Here is a 24,640-nt window from a genome sequence, read left to right as displayed (position 1 = left end):
CTTCATCAGTGCAAAGATCTGCTGAGTTTGTCCTCAGAGCAGGTCTCTGTGAAACACAATCACTCCCACAGCATTTGTGCTAACAGTAGCCCCTGCTTTTCCTCCTTGATCCTTGCTGGCTCTGTAAGTCTCAGCTATGTTGGTACGGGTGGAAGTTGAAGCAGACCACTGTGCAGTGTCCCAAAAGGCTGAAGCAGCTGTTTGCTCTGTCCACATTTCCTTTTTAAGCAAGGAGAATTCTTTCTAGCTGGGAAGTTTCCTCCTGGTGCTGAACAACACCAGCCTGGGGGAATGTGATGATTCAGGCAAAATGAAGCTGTCTTCCTTCTCTTCTTGTGATATTCTCACGTTTTTTGTTCCACTGTGTTGCTAAAACTTCCTAAGTGGACTCTCTAGGTCTCCCAGAGAGCGGAGAGCTGTCCCAGAGCTCGGTCTCCCAGAGCTGTCCAGTCACTGATTTTTGTGGGGCATGGGGGGCACTAGGAGGCTAGGTTCACCTACACTGCTGTTTTTGACAAGTAGCACTTTTACGTTACATTAATTATCTCAGGTCATACTACCCCTACTAATGCCAGATTTTATGACAGACTTTGACTAATGATAGATGGAGACAAAAAAAAAAGTTGTCTGGAGTTTCACTAGCATTAATGAAATAGTAAAAACAAAAACAGAGAACGAGAAAGAGAGCTATGAAGGCTTGAAACTTCCTAGAACCATAGTGAACATTAAGAAGTGTTTGGGAAAAAAATACAAAGAAAAAACTCTCCAACATGAGAATGTCTTCAATAATGACTTAATAGTAATGAAGTATAAATTATAACTCACTGAAGAGTTATTATAGTTAAATGATTGCTCATTATATTTACAGTGTACTTTAATAAACCAGTTAAGTTATTTAAAAAGTTGTTGAAGATGAATGAAGATGCTTTCAGAACTAATGTATTAACCAATAAGGAACTGGAGAAAAATAATGGTTTCTAGTCATCAAAACTAAAATTAAACAGTATGAGACTATCAGGAAGACTACATCATAATGAAAGATATGAAAAACATTTCATTTTTTTGTAAAAATGAGGGAGTGGTACTGGGAAGATATCTTAATATCAAAATATGGTATCAGATATAGCTTTGAAATAGCTGCAAACAGTTCGGGTGCCATGGAGATGACCAGGATAATACTGGAGACACTTCTTCTTTATGTATGAGGCCTGAGAGAGTTTGTATGAACTGACCAGGTGCAGGACTCCTAAAGAATGATAAAGTGGTACTGCAATCTACGTGCAGTCTTGCACATTTGTAGGTATTAAAAAATTTTAAAACACATGTACCATTTTGAGCACCAAAAACTCCTGAGAACATAAACTGTAAGTATTAGTTTGCATATCCAATTAAATTGAAACTGACAAGTATATACCTCAAAAAAAAGAGCACAGTGGTGTGATGAGAGCTCATATAATGGGAAAAGCACTCCTAAAGATTTGTAATTTACATTTTGAACCCCAAACTGTAACTTAAAGATTTTATAAGTTTATAGATTACAAATCAAATTTCAGACACAATAAATAGTGACTGCTTGTTTTCTAATGTTCCCTTTATTGTAAAAAAAAAAAAAAAAAGTTTTCATTCTTTTAGGGAAAGAAAGCTGTAATGTTACCTAACTTTCAGAGCTTTTGACAGATTCTTGAAAGATTTGGTATATGACACAATAATTTTGTTTCTTGGCAGAAGTAGAATGTTGCTTTTCACGGTAACTGCTTTTTTGGGAGAGAATTAAACTATTTTTGCATTATTAACACAGCAACTCTGCTAGTACATCTAGTATAAAATTCGTATTAGGCATGAGGCTTATTTAGACTATTATAAATTTTAACAGTTTTTACGCTCAGGGATAAAATAAAAGATTGTAAGTTACAGTAGAGGCAAGTAATATTTAAAAACTGCTTTAAAATATTTTATGGCATATACTCTGCATGTCAATACATAGTTTGCGGTAAGCCCAGATTAAATCTTTTGGACAAGTCCAAAACCTTTCAAACAGATTAAACTTCAGTAATTACAACCTGTGTAGATAAATTATTACTGCACTATTAGATACATATACCTAGAATAATTTCATGCACTGTATGAAATAATACATACATAGAAGTAATTTTTCTGTATTGTATGTAGTCAATGGTTTCCTAGTTAGTAAAACAAAATCAATTTAAAGCATTTACTTTCTTAGATTAGCCTAAGAACAAGCAAACAAAAAATAAAACTTCTTCATTTTATAAACAGCTAGGCCAACACAGGTAGCATTATCAGCCCAAATATAGAATAAAATGTACATAATCCATCAAGATTTGGTCATCTTATGTACATGTTCTTTGGCCCATTCATTCATTCCTTCAACAAATCTGTATAGTCTTATAAAGAGGATTATGAAGATGAGTAATATTCTGATTCTGTGGCCAAGATACTTTCATTTTATTAGTGGACATTATTAGGCAAAAAAATATCTAAGATTGAAATAGAACAAATAACTACCATGACCATTCAGAATTGGAGAACTTTATTCACCCAAGGGTATAAAGAAACCACCTCATCAAAAAAAAAAAAAAAAAAAAAAAAAAAAAGGCAACACTTGAACTAGGAAAGAGGAAGAGGGTTTTACAAGTAAAGAAAAGGAGGAATGCCATTCCAACTATTATAATACTTACAATAAAAAAAGGTACTGTGTGTTCATTATTAACCAGAATTCAAATAAAATACATCTGATTCATTTTTCTACCTGTATCCTATTCTAATGCATGCTTTAGGCTATTTTATTACTTAGCTCGAATGACACCAAAGGGTTAATAATATTTAGGTGGAGGGAGGAAATGGGTAAGAGAGAATAGAGGGAATGGGACAGAGAGAGTGAGCGATCTATTGTTACTTTAAAATATTCAGCATAACTCCACTAAAATAATGGGAAATTTCTCTGATGCATACCTACTGTTTCTTCCCCTTAGGGCTGTTAAGTATTCTTAAATTTCAGAACTAATTTATAAACTATAGCATAATTTGGTCTACAACATGACCAAATCACACTGTGACATTTCTTTTAATACAAGAAGGACACACTATATTTTGATTCTCTGTTTTGATAAGCATATATGACACATATGACGTGTGATATTTAAGACTTTATGGGGGAAAAGCTTACTTAAACAAACACTAAAACTTATTTTAATATAACCTAATACTTAAATTTTATACAAATTTTCTCATGGTTCCTAATCTAATTGTATTTAAATCACTGATTAGCATTTTAGAGAATCAAAATATAATGTTTCAAAACATGCAACGAATAATAAATATTCTGTTACTGAAATTTACACTGATTTTGAAGTTGTAGAAAGAGAACTCTAAAATGCTTTTTTCAAATTGGAATGTATATGCTTAATTTAAATTATGTTTAATATATAGGATGAAAATAATTTCCTTGGTTTTTAATGACCACAAGGGTCTATTTGGTGCATTATTTCCAATGTACTAATTTACCAAAACTGGAAAAAATTTAAATAATGTGAACCAGTTAGCAAATAATTTATCCTTTTCTCAGTGGGAGGGTCATTCTTCTTGCCTTCACTTTTCCCCTGTTTTCTCTGAAATCACATTTATTCTAGATTCTCAGAATGTTTAACTGTATTGGATTAAGTTGGACATAGTAGAACACATTCTCACTTTGTAGTTCTGTAATCCCTTTGTGTATGTGCTTCCAGGGTTTTAATTACAAATCACAGGCAAACCTTAGGAGGGAAACTTTTTTTTTTTTTTTAACATACTCTACATTTTTGAAAGGCTGAAAATACAACTTGCATTCCTATCTGCAAAGAAAGATTTTTTCATCTATTCAGCTTTATTTTTATTTAATATCTATCATGTGTGAAATGTTTCGACAGGCAGTATGGATACAAACCACATGGTCCTTCCTTAATTGCCAGGATGGGAAGTAGCAACAGTTGAAAGGAAGTATAGGAGCACTTTGGGTTGGATTCAGAAGTTGGTAAAGATCCGTGAGTTTAGGATCAAGAGTGCATGCTGTGATGATGGAAGTCAAAACCAGGTGGAGAGAAGGCAGAGATAAGCAGCAGCAGATGCTAGAGATAAAGGCAAGGAGATGTACCAGTGGCCAACTTAGACACAGAGAACTAAAAAACCAAAAGGAATGAAAAATTAAGGAAAGACTGCCAAGACAAAAGATGTAAGGTCTTACCAACAAAGTGACCATGGTAGTGGAGCAAAATTCTCAAACAATTCAGTCTCTAATACCATGCAATGCAATAATAAGCAGAGCTTTTATGACTGAGACTTGGGGCAAACCCACACCATACATCTCCCCACTGTCTGTCAGCTCCATGGTAGACCTGTACCACTCGGGCAGATACAGTACCTGGCATTTCATGGGCCCTCGACAAATTTTTATTGGATGGAAAAACAAAGGGATGAATAAATGAAAAGGCAAAATCCCAATTCCAAACTCTACCGTGTGTTTTCTGCATATCTTTATCAATTATTACCTTTCTGATTTTTTGTTAAAAATTTATCATTATACGTTGGCATTCTCTTTGCTGGTGGTATTAAGATTATAATAGAACTACTGAACATCCTGGTAAATATTTCTAGTAAAAAATAATTGTATTTAGTTTAAGTAAGCCTTTACAATATTCAGCTTATGTCCCTCAAAGTGCTAGCGCATGCAGAATCCCAGGGGCATGAGAGTGTAGAGCAGTGGAGAAAGTTTAAGACCCGAGACACAAAGTGCTACATAAGTGATAAATTCTAGATTAAGGAGCATGCTTTTGCAACAAAATGTTTCTGCACATGCACCTAGTACACGGTTCTTAGCTACATTCACAAGTGAAGTATAATGTAGTGAAAAATTTTGGATTATATATGGTAAACCCATAGCAGTCCTCAGGCAGCAGCTCAAAGCTGAGCCTTTAAAAAAAAAAAAAAAAGAGAATATATTTATTTTTGTTGGGAGTTATAATCTAAATGTAAGCTTTATTTCACTGAATGCATTTCATTCAAGAGGATTGTTTAACAATAGAAAATGTCTTTATGTCTAATATAGCTATATCGTTATTACACAGACTCCCTTCAGCTACACAGTAATGACTGCTTTTGTGATGACTTTCATGCTGTTAAGGAGACCATTAGTACCTGACTTGTGCCATTACATAGCTTCTTAATAGTGACAGACAAATAAACTTGCAGATCAGCACAGTATCATACTGCCGGCACTATTAATTTTCTTTATGTTCTCTGTATTCATTTACATTTAAGTTCAATGCAGTGAAAGTTACACTGGTAACATTTTTAGATCCTTGCAGACACGTTTTATTCCACAAGTAATATGTGAAAATGTGAACAGTCACCAACATTACAAATATATTTAATTTTTTTAAACTGATGGCTAAATGAAGACCCAACAAACATACCCCACAGTCTTTCATTAAGCTTGTCTGATCCAATTAGCTCGGCCTAGTTATAAAATTGAATTATTAAAGTTAGAATCAGAGGTTCACAGCCGACATTATACACCTGTATTCTGTTGATGGCCACAAACTATGAACCTTTCTGTCCAGTGTTTCCCAAAGGAAATACTGTTGACAATAAGGTGAATGGGCAGTGGGGATGGAGAGCCAAGAGGACTGTAGTGCATGCACTTCTGGAATATACAATTCAAAACACAGCCCTTTTGACAGAGCATCAATAACAAACCTTCTACAAGGGAACAAATGATCTGTTCATCTATATAAGAACTGTTAAAACAGTTTCTGACAGATAGATATTCTTAAACATGTATATAGTTTTACATTTTTTCCTACAGGATTGTCTACAGGACAAATACAATACTGACTTAAAAATTATTCACAACTGGTAAGAAAATCTGGCTATTTGTCATTTTTTTCAGAGCATGGCATCTTAAAAACACCAGTTCAAAAGTATGTTTCTTTCATGAGTTTTTTCCTTTGCTTTGGAATCTACTGATGAAGAATAAAATTAGCATATTATTGGAAGTTGTGAGAGACTGTCTACGAGTGCAGGGAAAGTAACGTCTTCCCCAGAGAAGGAGCACGCAGTCCCCTCACCACTTGGGTGGAAAAGCCGCTATATGTGTTCTACACTGGCTCCCAGGCAGCCCCGAGCAGTGTTCAGCTTCAGTGGCCCCCAGCACTCACTGCATCTTTTTTGTTTTGTTTTTTGTATGTGTATTTTTAATTGAAGTATAGTCAGTTTACAATGTTGTGTCAGTTTCTGGTGTACAGCATAATGCTTCAGTGATACATGAGCATACATATATTCATTTTCATATTTTTTCACCATAAGCTACTATAAGGTATCAAATATAGTTCCCTGTGCTATACAGTATGAACTTGTTGTTTATCTATTTTGTATATATATTAGTTAGTATCTGCAAATCTCAAACTCCCAGTTTATCCCCCCTCACCTCCCGCCCCGCCTGGTAACCACAAGTTTGTTCTGTGTCGGAAGGTCTGTTTCTGTTTTGCAAGTAAGTTGTCTGTCTTTTTTTTAGATTCCACATGTAAGTGAAGACATATGGTATTTTTCTCTTTCTGGCTTACTTCCCTTAGAATGACAATCTCCAGGTCCAACCGTGTTGCTGCAAATGGCATTATTTTATTCTTTTTATGGCTGAGTACTAATCCATTGAATAAAAATACCACAATTTCTTTATCTAGTCATCTGTCGATGGACATTTAGGTTGTTTCCATGTCTTGGCTATTGTAAATAGTGCTGCTATGAACACTGGGGTGCATGTATGTTTTTGAATTGAGGTTCCCTCTGGATATGTGCCCAGGAGTGGGATTGCTGGATCATATGGTAAGTCTGTTTTCAGTCTTTTGAGGAATCTCCATACTGTTTTCCATAGTGGCTGCACCAAACTACATTCCCATCAACAGTGTAGGAGGCTTCCCTTTTCTCCACAGCCTCTCCAGCAGTTATCGTTTGTGGACTTTTGAATGACGGCCATTCTGACTGATATGAGGTGATACCTCATTGTAATTTTGATCTGCATTTCTCTGGCAATTAGCGATAATGAGCATTTTTTCATGTGCCTATTGGCCATCTGTATGTCTTCATTGGAGAATTGGCTGTATAGGTCTTCTGCACATTTTTGGATTGGGTTGTTTTTTTTTTCCCATTAAGTTGTATGAGCTGTTTATATATTCTGGAAATTAAGCCCTTGTCAGTCTCATCTTTTGCAAATATTTTCTCCTATTCTGTAAGTTGTCGTTTTATTTTGCTTCTGGTTTCCTTTGCTGTGCAAAAGCTTATAAATTTAATTAGGTCTCATTTGTTTACTTTTGCTTTTATTTCTGTTGCCTGGGTAGACTGCCCTAGGAGAAAGAACACTGCTAAGATTTATGTCAGATAATGTTTTGCCTATGTTTTCTTCTAAGAGGTTTATAAAGTTTTGTCTTATTTTTAAGTCTTTAAGCCATTTTGAGTTTATTTTTGTGTATGGTGTAAGGGAGTGTTCTAACTTCATTGATTTACATGCTGCTGTCCAGTTTTCCCACCACCATTTGCTGAAGAGACTGTTTACTCCATTGTATATTCTTGCCTCCTTTGTCAAAGATTAATTGACTAAAAGTTTGTGGATTTATTTCTGGGCTCTCTATTCTGTTCCACTCATCCATGTGTCTGTTTTGTACCATTACCATGCTGTTTGATTATGGTAGCTCTATAGTGTTGTCTGAAGTCTGAGAGGGTTATTCCTCCATCTTTGCTTTCTTTTTCTTCAGTACTGCTTTGGCAATTCTGGGTCTTCTGTGATTCCATATAAATTTTAGCATTATTTGTTCTAGTTCTGTGAAAAATGTCTTGGATAATTTGATAGGGATCACGTTAAATCTGTAGATTGCTTTGGGTAGTATGGCCATTTTAACAATATTAATTCTTCCAATCCAAGAGCATGGGATATCTTTCCATTTCTTTAAGTCATCTTTAATTTCTCCTTTGTCAATGTTTTGTAGTTCTCCATGTGTGTCTTTCACTTCCTTGGTCAGATTTATTCCTAAGTATTTTATGATAACATGTCTTTTTAAACTGCCTTCCCTTCCTGAACTCAGTTCCCCACTCCTTTCCCATGTTTCCTTCACCTCCTGTATGAACTACTACTTCCTCTTGAATCACTGTCTTTGGGTCTATTTTGGGAGGAACCCAAACTAAGACAGGGGTGTTTTCAACTTTTAAAAGTGCTTATTGTCATATTTTATCTCATAAACAACTATAAGATAAGAAAAGCTATTTTAGACTCATACAAGAAAAGAGGGACTAAGTAACTTCCTCCCAATGACACACCTGGTAAGAGGCAGAGCTTGGGAAGAAGTCTATACTGTTTGTTCTCTTTCTAAATGTTTCTCTTGCCTTCATGACAAACGCATAAAAATGATTCTGTGGACCTACAAGTAGTTTTTACTTTCTCTTATGTAAACATATCTTTTTATGCATATAGAATGCCAAATATTAAATCATGTTTAATAAGATAAAGGAAACTATTATATCCAAAACATTTATTTACACATCAGTCATATTTCCTGTTGACATTCAATATATACAACCACCCTAAACATTCAACTATAGCTACTTTAATGTAAAAAAAAAAAAACAAAAAACAAAAAAAAACTTTAAAAGTCATCCTTTGTGTATAAATGCTAATTGGGATGGTTTTCTTAGATGAAAAATACCTAAGAAAACAATTATATTTAAGGTTCTCTGAAGCTCTACAACAGGACTCCTCATTTTCCACACCGATGTTTTGGGCCAGATGACCCCTGGCTGTGAGAGGCTGCCCTCTGCACTGTAGGACGTGTGGCAGCAACCCTGGCCTCCACCACCAGCTGCTAGTAGAGGGCACGTGCCCCCACGGTTGTGACAACTGAACAGTGCATCCAGGCACTACCACAGGTACTCTGGGTGGGCGGCAAATTCAACCCTTACGGTATGATGCGAGTTTCACCATCCAGACATCTCTTCATTTCCTCATGAAAGACAGCCAGTCCATAGGGACAGTAAAGTTCAATACAGCAGTAGAACAGAAATTATTTCTCCCTACCTTGAAATTTTATGAACGAGGACAAGTTGAAGTCCTGGTACCAGGAACCTAACATTACAGGGTTTTAAAGTTATCAAGTGTAGAAGTAACAATGGGTGTGAAGCTTATGCTTCTGAAGCATTACTGGTGTTTCCCAGAAAGATCCATGGCTTTTCACGTTTTAGTCCGGCAATGCAATCTGTTACCAATTAGCTTGTCTTTCCCACTAGAAGCTCAGTATAGCCCTGACAGCACAAGGCCAAAACAAAACACTCTGGCGAGATAAGAAATACATGCAAAGTGAAATGGTATTTCTGGGAATAAGTAAAAGAGGTGTAAGCAGACTGATGAATACTTAAAGTGAACTTGGAGGAAGTTGACAAGCACAAAAAAACTGGGTGCCAATGTCCATTTCAGTAAATCTTCTGTGCTTTGGGATTTGGGCTTAACTAGCTTTACTTTGGAATTCTGTTGCTAGCTTTGCATTTTGATGAATCCCTGCCAGTATTTAACGAGAAAGAAGGCAGAGGTGTACCTGGCCACCATCTTAACCCTGAAAATCTGTCTTCACTTCTGTGTCACTGTCATCTTTTTATGGCATCATCTCGGGAATGTCTGTAGACCCATCCCCTTTGTTAAACTCTGTCTGTGTGTGTATGGTATTTGCTTGATGCAAGAAAAGGCTATTCAATTCTCAGTGGCCTTTTAAGCTGTTTACATTTTGGATAACTAGCCTAGCTTTTAATGGTCAGCATTTCGTGTTTCTCATTAGTTTACAGCTCAGTGCAACGATATTCTCTCTAACCTGTTACCTATAGGGAGGCGGTTTGCTTAACTACATGTTTTCTTTCTTTGACAAGAGATGCTGCATGGTGGTGGTAGCATCTGCTGATACTTTTTTTTTTCATAATTTTCTAAACTTCCATAATGGGTACTTATTAATTTTATGATCAGAAAGTAAACTTTAAAAGTTGAAAGAGAAAAAGCCAAAGTATCATATTTCAAAGAATAATTAGAGGAATCAGATAAAAGAGAAACTGCCAGGAAGCTAATGATGCACTCCAGGACTGCACCTGGCCAGGGTGTCTTTAGGCCTCTAGGGGCTTATTAGGCCTTAGTCATGTTATTTTAAAGGATTATGTTCATCCAGGTTAGGGACGTTCCATGGCCTTTCACCTATGTTTAATTAGTCAGCCTCTATACAGGAAAACAGCAGGTATCATCTCTGTTTCATAGGTTGTTCAGGGCTCTTGGGTTTCTTAGAATTTCTGTCAAACATTTTAAATAGATTTTAGCATCCAGATTCCAACATTAACCACTGTTATTAACATTATTTATGTCTAAACTTTAAATTTATATTTAAAAATACTCAGTTCAGTTATTATCAACTTAGTCTTCAAATGGCACTCAATCATGTTACAAGGTCCACCATTCTGACTTCTGCTTTCTCTTGGTCTATTATTTTTCCTCATTTGAAAAACACCTGCTCTCTGACCAAACAGTATTATTATTTGGAATCTGTAAGATAGTGTGTCTCACAGCACTTCATTTATCAGCATTTCCCAGAATGTGTCTAGTACTTAGGAAAGATGAATTGAGGACAAAAATGCATTTGAGAGGTACTAGGTTAAACAGAATTAAATAGGTTCCTTTATCAATGAAGGTGTACTGTAAACTTCCACATGGGTAATATTAGATTCAGTGTCTACCAAACACCTGATGAGGAAAAACTTTTTAGAGCATAATAATGTTAAACAATTATCTCATTTAATCCTTGCAACCAGCCAATTAGGTAGGTTTTTACCATTAGTTAGACAAACTCATCTACAAAAAAATAAGTGGTGGGGTTGAACCCAGGATTATCAGTATTCTGAGTATATATACACACACACACATTTAAGTGTGTATTTAAATCATTTATGATTTGGAAAGTTTTTAACAGAATTATAGCATGCATAGGGAAAAGTGCTTATTTCACCAGTTTGCAGTTATGAATTTTCAGACCGCTTCTGTGTACCTGTCCTCGCTGAAGAAATAAGGTACCTAGACGTGCCCTTGTGTCCCATTCCAGTTCCTACCCACCTAGGTCAAAGGTAACCACTTTTCTGACATCACACACACACACACACACACACATACAGCAGTTTTACCTGGTCTTGATGTTAAAAAATGAAAGTTTTCCAGTAGATAAACTTTTGTGCTTGGCTTATTTCACTTAACATTGTATTTTTGAGATTCATCCTTTTGGTTGCATGTAAAAAGTAGTTATGGTTTTATATATATTTATATATGCACACGCACACATGTTTCACTGTCTGAATCCACTACATTTTATTCATTCATCCTACTACTGACAGACATTGAGGCTGCTGCTGATCTGGGGCTACTGAGAATAATGCTATTAACCTTCCCATACAAGTCGTCTGGTGATTATATATACACATTTCTCTTGGGTATATACCTATGAAATGAAATTTTAGGATCATAGGTATGAATACAGTCAGTTTTAATACAGCTTTTAAGTTGGTTGAACTAATTCACATACTAGTTACTGAAATGCTGCATGGTATCCGTGTTACTGATTTTAATTATTCTGGTGAGGGTGTTATAGCACATTGTTGCGTTTTACCTTTAACTTTCTTAACAACCAATAAGGGTAAATTCCTTTTCATATGTTTAGTGACCATCTGTTTAGCCTCCTTTGTGAAGGAGCCTGATCAAGTCTTTAACCAGTTTTCTTTCCATTTTTAAACAGTGAAATAAATAAATCTTCATGAACAATTTTAACACAAATGTCTTAAACCATTTAACACAGTTGAAGCAAAATATTTTTACAATTTAGGAAAACAACAAAAATTAAAATTCAATTAGCTGATAATTGTGTGTAATAGCTACCTAGAAATAAGTCTTTAAAATGTAAATAGTTATATGAAAAATGTAGTAAGATTACTGTCTCATATACGTTACTGTACTAAATGTGCACTGGTCATCAAGGATTAATGCCAAATTACAAAATTCCTTTATAAATATTCATAAGATACTCACTTTGTCATTTTATTCCCTACCACTGAAAGAGATAAATTGCCTAATTATAGTTATTCTCAAAAACATAAATCCTAAATGGTAATTTCTCTTTAGACTATAGGTTAAAATATGAAGAAATTACCAAAGAAGGATAGTGCTAATTTTCAAGTTATATCTTGAAATTTAAGCATCTATTACAAAGAAAGCCATTCACTATTCTAATGGACAGTCACTGTTTAAAGTAACTCTGTACCATTTCATTTTATAATGCAAAGTTAATCTTCTGATTTTGTTCCAGTAATAGGGAAACACATTATGCAAATCAATTCATTAATACAAAACTTAAACCACAGTTTTCTTTTCCAGTGTATGTTGACATTATGCTTATAAAAAAAAGCAGGAAGGGGAGTTTTGCCAAAATGTATTACAATGCAAAACAAGCAAAACAGCTGTATACTCATGGGCGACATTCTCCTGCCCCTTTAACCTGACTTTAAGGCAGGTTAAAGGCATTGTCTACACTGCTTAGTCATTAGTATCTCACATCGATACAAAATTGTATCCACATCTGTTTGGCCAAGAGTACACCCGCACAGTTGTTTTAATAGCAAGAAGCTCCTGTATTTCCAAGATTTTCATGATTTTTTTCCTTCAATCCTAATACCGCATTCAAAGATAAGAAAATATCTATTTTTCTAAATAAAATATAAGAGGGTGAAGAGTTTGGGACAAAATTCATCTTTTTAAATATCTTAGTTAAGATTTAAATATCTGGGCTTAAGTCTCATTTTTGATTAAGGTGCTGAAAAGCTAAAATAAAAACACTGACAGGTAGATGCAATTTTGAAGGAAAAGCTTTTTCCTTTTAAAAATAGACAATTCTGTTTTCTTAATGTGTTCCTCTGGGCCATCAGAGTTACAGGGGTTTCAGCCAAAAACTCACAACAGTAGAGGGAAAATTAAATTTTATTCCCCTACACAAGCTGAAACATTTCAAAAAAATGTTGATTAATTTTTCACATCCTTTAACAAATCATACACAGTAATAAAAAGCAATGCATAATGTTTTTTATGTAAGGAATATCATTTTAGAAGAATATTAAAAAGGCACTAATACAAAATGTGTAAGATTTCCTGAATTTATACTGTTAAGTATCATGAACACAACAGTGATCAAATCTTTGGGTCAGGCCCTTCTCTATGTAACAGGGACAAAAACCGATTAAAAAAAGCCATGTTATCAGGTGCTTATATCCTGCTGGGTTATGGCAAATGACAAACATAACACAAAATAAGTAAATTACAAAGCATGTTATATGTGGTATGGAGAAAAAAATGTAAAAAGGAAAGGAAGGTAGTGAACAGGGGTTGGAGAGAGGAGGATGAGAAAAGGACTCGACTTTTCAACAGGGTGGTTGGGAAGACCTTAAAATAAGAGGACGTTTTATTGCTTGATTGTTACTCCCAATTATTTTTTCTGTAAAATAATTTTGAATATTAAAAACATTCAAATTACTCCTCTGAGCAGTGAGAGATTTCAAAAGTACGTAGTACACATGGCAAAAACCATGTTTGATTTACTATAGCAGCTGATTGGCCAGTCTAACTTTGACTCCATATCCTTGACTTCTAGAAATCTGAAAACGTTCACAAAAACAGGAGACCAAATTGATTATTCTGTTTTATCAATGACTGTAACTCTCGTAATTTGCATCCAGTCCTTTATACCCGATTAGGCCGCCAAGGAACATGCAATAAATAAAGTAAATTATATCCCTCTATTACAGCTCCACAAAGAAGTTCAAAGAGAGAGACAGACAATTTAGGAAGAAGCAGCAAATAACTTGTTAGCTTTCTTTAACATTAAAGATATCTGAAGCACTGTTAGGCAATGAAAAATAAATCTCATGAGCTTCCATAATTATATATTTATACTTATAGAGAATTACTAATATTTGCCATAAATTTTATTCCACTCAGAACTAAAATTTCAGAAATTAAGAATTTATTACTATTTTAGGTGTGATTGTCACATTGTGGTTATGATTTTTAAAGAAGACCTTATCTTTGAGAGAGACGTAGTGAAATATTTATGTATGAAATGATATTGTGCAGTTATTTCAAAAGAATCCAGCAGCAGGTAAAGAGAACTGTGGGTGGGAGAACAGATCAGACAGGACTGGTGATGAACTGATAATTGATTAAGTTTGGTGATGAGTGCATGAGGGGGTGTCCTTATATTCTTCCTCAAAATCTGTATATTTTTCCAAAAGAAAAAGCTAGGGAAAAGGGCACATTTGAAAGTTGTTAATCTTCACCAACCTAATACCAAGCCTCAAAAACAGTGTTTTGTAAAGCTGATCCATTACAGCACTTCCCACCCATCAAAGGGAAAGGGAGGGCGACCAAACAAGCTGCGTCCGTTCCACAGACGTTCCTGATGTGACCTGTGCTACTGATCCAACTGCGCACCAACTTCACTTTTAATTTTGTGGCACACAGTTCCTGACATCCTAATACAATGACCGCCAGGGGTCCTAACGATGTTTCTATTAATCTCTTCTGAGCTAAATTAAATTTACCACGATGGGACTCTGGCTACAAACTGTTCTATTTCCTTTTTTGGCATTATATATTACTGCCATAGTAGTATAGAAAGTTGAAAAAATAATTTATGTGTATATATTCGATATGGTATAGTTCACTGATTTTTTTTTTAAAACATCTACATTCAAGCAGTTGTCAACTTAAAAAATATATATATATATGCGTGTGTGTATGTATATGGTAGAGATAGTCAATGCAAAGAGAAAGAACATAGATTTACAAATAGAATCCTTTCTTACTAAATACTAAACATAATTTCTGATACCTATGTAAGTAGGATTAAAGTTCAGAGTACTGATGCTTAGAACATGTACTTACCACTTGTCCATTGTGCGGGTTTTTATGAGCATATGGAGGTCCACGGATGTGATTCCACATCTGGCCAGAAGTCATAGCAAAGACTATACACTGCAAAAAACAGGGTATGATGTTATAACATGTAAACCAAAAAATATAATGCTGCATTAAAAAAAAGGTCATGAAACTACTTTCTAAAAATTGATGTCTCAGCTCATCCATTAAAATAATTTTCATTTACTACAGGATCTTGGATAAATTAGTTATTCCAGCTTCTCAGATTTGATATCTATAAAATAGGGATACCAGCTATGCTGAAGACATAAGTTGATGATTAAACTGAATAACATGTAAAGCATTGGGCATGGTGGCAGTCTGATATGTCCTAACCAGACCTAGTCAAAAGCACAGATAAGACAATGTTTTAGCTCAAGCCGGGAATAATTCACAGAGACCATACTCCTGGCTAGATCTAGTGGAAATGACTGTATTTGGTGAACTAATCTTAAAAATCCCTGGCATTACAGAGCGGGTGGAGGAGAAACAGTATGAATCAGAAGTCAATCAATCATCATAACTTATATGGAAGCATGCTTTGTTTAAATCATATATAATATGCTTAAATTTGCATACTTGAACATCTTTAGACTGAAATGTGTCTTCAGGTTAAAATACTTCCTGCTGTCTTATAACACCAATCTCTTCTCTGTATCTATACTTTTTTTCCCCCCAGGGTTTTTTGTTTTTATTCCATATATAAGTGAGATCATACAGTATTTGTTTTTCTCTGTCTTATTTCATATAATAGCATAATGTCCTCAAGATCCATCCATGTTGTCACAAATGACAAGATTTCATTTTTATGGCTGAATAATATTCCGTGTACATACCATGAAGTCTTTAGCCATTCACCCACTGATGGACACTTAGGTTGTTTCCATTATCTTGGCTATTGTAAACAATGCTACAATGAATATAGGGCTGCATATATCTTTTAATGTTTTTGTTTTTCTTCAGATAAGTAACCAGAAGTGGAACTGCTGGATCATACAGTCATTCTGTTTAATTTTTTGAGGAACTTCCATACTGTTTTCCATAGTGGCTGCACCAATTTACATTCTCACCAACAGTGCATAAGGGTTCCCTTTTCTCCACATCCTCACTAATACTTGTTATACTTGTTATTTCATGAGTTTTTAATAAGTTATTCTAACAAGTGTGAAGTGATATCTCATGGTGGTTTTTATTTGCATTTCCCTGATGCGTAGTAATACTGAGCATCTTTTCATGTACCTGTGCCATCTGTATGTCTTTTTAGAAAAATGTCTACTCACATCCTCTGGCCATTTTTAAATTGAATTGTTGTTTCTGCTATAGAGTTGTATGATTTCTGCATGTATTTTGGATACTAATCCCTTATCAGATATATGATTTGCAAATATTTTCTCCCATTCAGCAGGTTGCCTTTTCATTTTGTTGATCTTTTCCTTTGCTGAGCAGAAGTTTTCTAGTTTGATAGAGTCCACTTGTTTATTCAGGCTTTTTTTTTTTGCCTTGGCTTTTGATGTCAAATGCAAAAAATTATCACAAATAATGTCAGGGAACTTATCACCTGTGTTTTCTTCTGGGATTTTTATGATTTCAGGTATTACATTCAAGTCTCTTATCTGTTTGTATATGGGGTAAGTTTAAGACGGAGGTCCAGGTTTCCTCACACCATTTATTGACAAGACTTTCCTTACCTCAAGATACATTCTTGGCTCCTTTGTCATAAATTAATTGATCATGTATGTGTGTATTTATTTCTGGGCTCTCTGTTCTCTTCCACTGATCTAGTGTCCATTTTTATTCCAATACCATAGTGTTTTGATTATTACAGCTTTGTAATAAAGTTTGAATTCAGGGAGCATGATGCCGCCAACTTTTTTCTTAAGATTGCTTTGGCCATTCAGAGTCTTTTGTGGTTCCATACAAACTTCGACTTCTGTGAAAAATGCTGTTGATATTTTGATAGAGTTGGCAGTGAATCTGTAGATTGCTTTGGGTGGTACAATTATATCACAGTATTTTAAACAATATTCTTCCATAAGCATATAACTTTCCATTTATTTGTGTCATATTTAAAAGTTTTCTGTGTACAGACAGGTCTTTAACCTCCTTGGTTAAACTTATTCCTAGGTATTTTACACTTTTTGATGAATTATACATGGAATTTTTAAAAACTGATTTTTCTGATAGTTTGACATTAGCATGCAGAAATGCCATAGAGTTCTGTGTGTTGATCTCGTACCCTGCGACCTTACTGAATTCATTTGTAAGTTCTAGTTGTCAGTAGTCTCTGTATATACAGTATTATGTCATCTGCAAATAGGGACAGTTACTTCTTCCTTTCTGATTTTGGTGTCTTTCATTTTTCTTGCTTAATTGCTCTAAGACTTCCAATACTTTGTTAAATACAAGTGGTGAGAGTGGGTATCCTTGCTTGCTTCCTGATCTTAGAGGAAAAGCTTTCCGTTCTTCACCACTGAGTAACATGTTAGCTGTGGGCTTGCCATATAGGGCCTTCATGATGTTGAGGTATGTTCCCTCTATGCCCACTTTAATGAGAAATTTTATGATAAATGGATATTGAATTTTGCCAAATGCTTGACAATATCAAAGAAATTGGACAACTGTGCAGTAAACCAAATGAACTTAAGAAGAGAGTCTTAGTAATATGTGATCACGTTAATCCAATCGGTCATGTACTGACTGAGTTACGGCCTTGATAAGGCTCAATCTACCTGTGACTGACCTCAGACACTGAGGGATACAAATGTAAATTTAGAAATCCCTACTTACTTTATATACATAGGTATTTATATAACAGACATGCATTCAGTTAACACTGAACTGAACACAACCACATGGTGTTTGTCTCTGATCTAAGGCTCTCCACAGTCCTGTATTGAACTAAACATCTTACTGGCCTGAAGCTTTCCTCATCGAAGCAAGTGAGCGGATCAGACCCTCCAGCTCTCTGTCCAGCGGCTCGGTGTGTGTGATGCCCACATCACCTGCAGCAGTTGTGCTTCTACCTGTTCTACACAATGAGGTTTCACAGGAGATTCAGTTTGGGGAAACCTAGATTCATATTTTATTTAAAAAGGAAATCATTAGATGCTTTCAACTCTTGGATTTAAATTTGTTTCATAGATTTATACTATGCAATGGCTATAGCTTTGAAAACTTAAAAAAATTAGCTTTTGTCTGTAAAACACAAAATTTAAATATGACCAAGAGTGAATTTTAAGATATCTTAGTTTGAATATTAAATAAGCTATTAGTGAAGGTGAAAATTAACTGTACAGAAAGCCTAAATATTCTACGTACATTGTATCATTAAATTATTTACAAGTTAAGGATTTATTTGGTGTAAATGCTCAGAGTAGCAGCATGCCAGGGACTTCATACTTATCCCTACTACTCACCAAGGAATTGTTTATAACAAATTTATAAGATTATATTATACAGAAACATGATCATTATTTGATTATCACTCAATTCATATACTACAATTGTAAGAAAAAAGGTGGGAAGTTTCTTTATGGTCCTTTAAGGCTACCAAGAAAAGCTTCTTAAGACTAAATATTAATTCAATGGAAAGGAATTATACATAAGTGTTTCAACAAGTATTATTTATAACCATTACTGAGTTGGATTAAGAAGAAACTAGCAGTGGTGCAGACTACAGAAGCTAGGTAGTCACACCATGTACTGGATTTTCACACTGAGGCTTGCTTGTAACTTTGGTTTTTTTTGCATTTGTATCTGGTTGCCTGAGTTTTTTGCTTATTATATACAAAGGGCAGGTCCACCCACCTATGAGTAATGTTAAAATGTTCTTTGAGTTTTTTGAGGCCATTGCCTATCCTCATTAAAGCAAATTAAGAACTATATTAAGAAAAGTATACCCAAATATATATTAATTCATTTCATTGTCATACTTCTGACACAAACAAAAATATACATTTGGCTATATACAGAAATCACCTATTTGCAAACAAACATACCTGCCTTCAAATGGCCAAATGATTCAATTGCCCAGTGGAGAAAACAAAACAATTCCCTCATCGGAAAAAAAATATTATGAGCAATTATTTGCTTCTCACTTGTAAAGAAAACAAAATAATCAAAATAATATGCCACAGATAGTATCTGTCTGATATTACAAGTTACATAATTTTATTTAGGAAAAAGTTGCATTTGAAGTCAGAGCTGCCGTATGGTGAATGGCCTCAAAAAATAAATCCCTATGTCATACCACAATGTGTAGACACCAAAGAACTTCCAGGAATTGTGAAAATTGTGTAATATATATATTAATCTTGAGCTTTTAAGTTTTTCATAAAACTTACATAATTAAACTGATATAATTTCTCTGAGACACAAGAAACATTAAGGTACTTGAATCATCCTGCAATTCAGAGCATCAGCATTAAAAGGCAGAAAGCAGCATCTGTCCTCCTGAGATTTACTGTGATAATAAGGTTTGGGTTATTAGATCTTTTAAATGATGTTTTACCTTTCATGATTTTAATTGCAGATTCTCAGGATGTTTTTCCTTGTGTTTGAAATGAATGTAACTACTCATCACACTAATACTTCTAGTTTGAACTGAAAACCATCTATAAAGAGCTTTAGAGTGACATGAAGATCTGCATTCAGGGCTACAAAATGTAGCATTTTAACTCATTTTTCTTATTCCAAGTCCCCATCTCTTTCTGAAAACCATGAACTATACATCTGTTCTACATTCTCTCAAGTTATGTGCTGCGCAGTTCAACATTTTACCCAACCATTCTACTCTACTCTCGCCATGAAGCAGGTAACGCGCGTGCTTATTTTCCGTCATCCTCCATCTCTAGGAGGTGGAGGAAGTCTGGAAGGCAGAGTGAAACCAAACCAGAACCAATGCACACTCAGCTCCATAAACAATCAACAGCATCTAATAAATAGCAGATAACAAGCATTTTTCCCCCTTAGGAAGCATGAGACCAAGAAGGAATTATGAATACTTCTTTACCTATTTTTTTTAAACCTCAAAACCAGAAAGCTGTAATATCTATGTATGTTTTAATATTTGCATATGCTACACTTCCTCTATGTCAGGAAATTGCAAGCTTTGTCTCTATCCTATACCCTAATGCACTATGAATAGCTTCCGCTCCCCAGCATACAACTCATTGTTAATCCTGTAAGTCATACACACTAATATGACTATGATAATGAAAAAGAAAAACAATGACCAGCCACACAGAATACAGTCTAGCCAGAAGTGAGGACTCAGACCACTAAGTAATCCCCTGGGAGGTACTTCTGCACAGATGCAATGATAAAAGACAGAATCCTAAACTGTAGACTGGGTCTTTTTCTAAGAAGTGAGCCATATGGATAGAAATTCTTTACTGCAGTGTTTCTCTCATTATCTTCCTTTTGCATACAGTTTTTTCATTAGAGAATTGGTCTGCTCTTATGGATTTCATTACTATTTCTATTTTAGGCGATTACATTTTATGTGCAATCCAAGGCTTTCAACAGACAGCAGTGTTTTGGCAAAAATAATTTTAAAATATACTCCCATTTCCAAAGGGAAATGGGATACTGGTTGTCTCAAGTAGACAATTGTTTAAGAATCTGAATAAATGGTTCAGCAGTTTGGATAGCCTCTTAGCTTGTAAGGGTATCTCAAGAATAGGATGAAGAAAGACTGGAATTGAACAAATGCAATTTTTCATTTAAATCAAGTTCAGTGGCTGGTTGTGATGGTCTATCAGGCAGAAAATGGTAAAGAAGATTCAAATTGTATATCTGACCTCATGGCGTAAGTAACTCAAATAGTTCTCATAAGCTATCAGCAGGTAAGAAAAAAAACGCCACAAATTTGTATAATTCCATTTTGTATTCAGAGTATGTTTCAAAAAGTATGTTTGAAAACATGTCTATTCTCTGCAGCCTGTTATTGACATCTGAAAGGCTGCCACTGGGGAGTAGACATACCTGCCAAGATTTCCTTCTCAGGTATGTGTTTGTGAATGTTAGAATTATCTTGTTATGCCAAGCTCATTTGCTTTCAGATTCAAAGAAAAATAAAAAAATCTGCATGATGTAGCAGAAGAGGCAAGAAAACTGATCACTGAAGCACTGACATTAATGTACATATAAATGTTCTTAGACGTTTATTTATAGTCCTAATGGCTCACTGCATCCACCCGGTTAAACATCCAACATATGAGATGTGTGCCCAGATTAGAGAACCCAGCCTTATAAAAAGAATATAGAACCTGAAGTCAGATACACACAGTTGATCATTTCTCGCTGTGTGAGCTTCCGCAAGTTGAGTTTACTGAATCTTAGTCTCCTTGTTTGTAAATACAATGAGGATAATACAAATTCCTTTTCATAGTTAAAACATACCCCAAAAGAAGGAAGAGATGCAGTAAATAGTAATGTCTATTATGACCAACTTACAACAGTAACTCTGGGGTCTTTTTGACCAAAATAATGAAGGCATTCTCATGTCATCTGAGTCTAATTCAGAGACAGGATTACATCTTAAGTAGACTGACTTAGTGAGACTTCGGTTTTTACTAGATTGAAACAGTGACAAAATTTGGTATGATAATGTTCAAACACTAAAGGAGTTTCAACTTACCGGCAACACTTTGAAAGGACTGTATTTTTACCAAGAAACTGGGTAGTTTTACTCAAGGAAGCTACCTGAAAACTAGCCGCAGCAAAACCCAAGACACTCTGAATGAAATAACTGACAGTATCCAATTACATCAAATAGAATATAACAAATTAGTGTTAACTCAGTTATCACACAGTGAGAAAATATTATGAAACTTTCCTTAAAAAAAAAGAAAAAAAAACTTCCTTACTCTAAAAATCCAAACTTCAAATTTATATCTACCTACTCGAAAGCCACAGAGGTGCTGTCTGAATTTCTAATTAGTACAACTATAAATATCAGCTGTATCATTGTCTGAATATATTTTAATCATACAATGTTAACATTTCCATTTTATTAGCTTTTTTTTTAAATTTAGCACAATCAAAATCATTTGAGTACAAACTGAAATAGGCTGATGTTCACCTGGATTCCCCTAGTAGTACTCTCACCAGGCTTCCTGACGCCAGACTTCACCCTCAATTGAATGCTCATTGTCACCATGGTGAGCATTTTAGAACAGAAGCTATCATACATGCTCTGGGAAGCCCGCTGCGACTTTCCTCACTCAAGGTTAGGTATCCTTCCCATGTACTGCTGTCATATTCTGTGCTTACCTCCATCACAGCGTGTGTACTATTACACCTATTTATCTTTCGATTAGTTTGTATCCCCACGATGAATTACTTATAGTCTATGTCTTCATAGCCCCAGTACCTAACAGATATCAGACATACAATAGAGACACAAGAAAACAGTTGCTGGAAAAAAACAAGTACATTTCTAAACTGCTTCAGTCTGTAAGAGACTCCCAACTACTTACTAGTTCTTCTTAACTCCTGGTGTATTTCTAAATGTATTCAGCATATATTTATTCAACGCTTGTAGTATGTCAAGTACACGTGGAAAGGCATTACACTCTAATAGTGAAAAGTAGAAGGCAGACAGCACAGTCTAGGTTAACGGGGAACTTAAATTATATCACCTAAGTCCTAAAAAGTTAATTTTTCTCATTCAGACTTGATTTCCATTATTGTAATAATCTGGGTCATGTTAATATTACAGGACTTATACTGTTACACAAAGAAATAGGGTAAATGTGGTAACTTACCAGAGATACCATGGCCCAACCAGTCTTGTTATAGATGAACTCCAGGTTGTTCCTTCTTAAATAGAGCAAACCGCCAACAAGTGAGACTAACAGGGCCAGGGCAATGGTGCCCGAGTAGTTGGGTGGTCTGAAGACGCGAATCTGCAAGAATACAGTGAAAGGTTTAAAAGTTAAAGAAAAATATTAATCTTTTCCTCTTGATCATATTCAAGTCCTTCTGATCTTTAACACAAATAATTCAGAAAGGTAGGTGCTGCTTCACTTTTCCTACCTGGCACCAACACTGCGTTTACTCTCTTGAGTCAAAAATCTGTGCCTTGAAACCTCACGGCTATGTACAGTGTAAGAATCATTCCTCATTACAATTTAATATTTCTTATAAAGAATTAAAAGTACTTTTCAATATTACCTTAATGTTTTGTACCAAATAAATGATACATTCAAAATAGAGCTGAATATTTGCCAAAACATTTCCAAAAAATGACACGTTACGAAGTGAAGTTTGGTTACAAAAATATCATTAATACTTATTTTATTTACAGTGATGATAGCATGAGACATCTATCTCAAGTGAGAATAAATGTTTATACCTTATGATAAAACATAGTGCTTCTCTGTATCACTTCTAAGGTAAGTGTACTTTTTGAATGACTGATTATAATTGTTCACTGCAGAAAACTGGTGAGATTAAGGGACAAAAGGGCCATAGCTCTCCAAGTAGACATTGACCACTATCAACATTTTGGTTCATTTCCTTGCTAAATAAATGGTCTACATAGCTACACTTCTATTCATGCTTTTCTAGATCATGCTATAAAACGTACATAAACAGTAGATCGAAAAATCATTTTCTAACCTACTTTTCCACTGGTTATACTCAGAGCTTTTTTCTGCGTCAAATGTTCTTGCAAACCACTGTCTAGGCTGTAGCACATTTAATGAGTCTCTTATTTTTAGACATTTGATTTCTTTACCATTTTTTACATTGAAATCAATGTTTAAAAATTTCCCTATGGCTACGAATTTAAATCATTCTTGATTATTCCTTCAGTTAAATTCCTGGAAGTGGAAGTAAGTTAAATTACATAAAATAAAGACATGATATCTACTTTTAAAGTAGTTGTATCAGTCTCAAGAGCAGTATATGTGAGGGCCATTTTCCCACACGGCTCCTGAAAAGCGGGTATGATCCCCTTTATATTTGCCCAAAGGATAAATAAAAACTATACGTCTTGCTTTTTAATTAGAATTTCTTTGATTACTAAGACCACTGAGCAAATTTCAGTTTCTTTTTAAGCTGCTGAAATTACTCTGTGCCTAACTCATGTATTCTTTAATGGTTCATTGATATTTTAAGAACCATTATTCTAAAAATCATTTAAATTCACCTACCTTGATCAAAGTTTAGCTTACAGCTATCAGACAGTTTTCCCAAAGCAAGGAGAAATATTCTACAGAGAAATTGGGGGAAAAAAAAAAATCCTGTGGCCTTATTACGATGTTCTAACAAACCAAGCTAATTAGCCACTAATTAAAAACTGTGGGGAATAAACACATACATGAACATCCGTCCTGTCAGCAATCCACTTGGCTAGTTGTTCAGCTGCAAATCCAATTCTTTGAAGGTCAAAAGTATCAGCTCTCTTGGGTCTGCCTTTTGGAGGAAAATGCATGAATGTAGGAGCAGAATTCATGTTGAGCTGCAAAACATGAGATTTAAAAAAGACTACATATAATATCCCAGCCATCTTTATATATCATTAATCTAACATTTTTATATTCTTTCTGCACGAAT

At 34.8% G+C, this 24,640-nt stretch overlaps 1 protein-coding gene and 1 long non-coding RNA gene across 3 annotated transcripts in view; one reads left to right on the top strand and one right to left on the bottom strand.

Annotated features, from left to right (window-relative positions):
* LOC116660066 overlaps window positions 1–18,224 on the top strand; it is a 98,624-nt gene extending 80,400 nt beyond the window's left edge. The window contains exon 3 of the long non-coding RNA XR_004315431.1: window positions 17,952–18,224. This is a non-coding gene — a long non-coding RNA (uncharacterized LOC116660066). The remainder of the gene's footprint in view (window positions 1–17,951) is intronic.
* The window catches only part of TUSC3 (tumor suppressor candidate 3), a 140,003-nt gene that overhangs the window by 54,712 nt on the left and 60,651 nt on the right, over window positions 1–24,640 (bottom strand). For both annotated transcript variants that reach the window (XM_032468679.1, XM_032468680.1), the window contains exons 4-6: window positions 24,405–24,545; window positions 22,846–22,986; window positions 15,044–15,133 (exon numbers count right to left, since the gene is read on the bottom strand). In XM_032468679.1, the coding sequence (XP_032324570.1) occupies window positions 15,044–15,133; window positions 22,846–22,986; window positions 24,405–24,545 (372 nt within the window). The remainder of the gene's footprint in view (window positions 1–15,043; window positions 15,134–22,845; window positions 22,987–24,404; window positions 24,546–24,640) is intronic.

This window comes from Camelus ferus, chromosome 26 (assembly GCF_009834535.1).
Source record: "Camelus ferus isolate YT-003-E chromosome 26, BCGSAC_Cfer_1.0, whole genome shotgun sequence".
Lineage (NCBI taxonomy): Eukaryota > Metazoa > Chordata > Mammalia > Artiodactyla > Camelidae > Camelus > Camelus ferus.
This window is presented reverse-complemented; position numbering and strand designations above follow the sequence as displayed.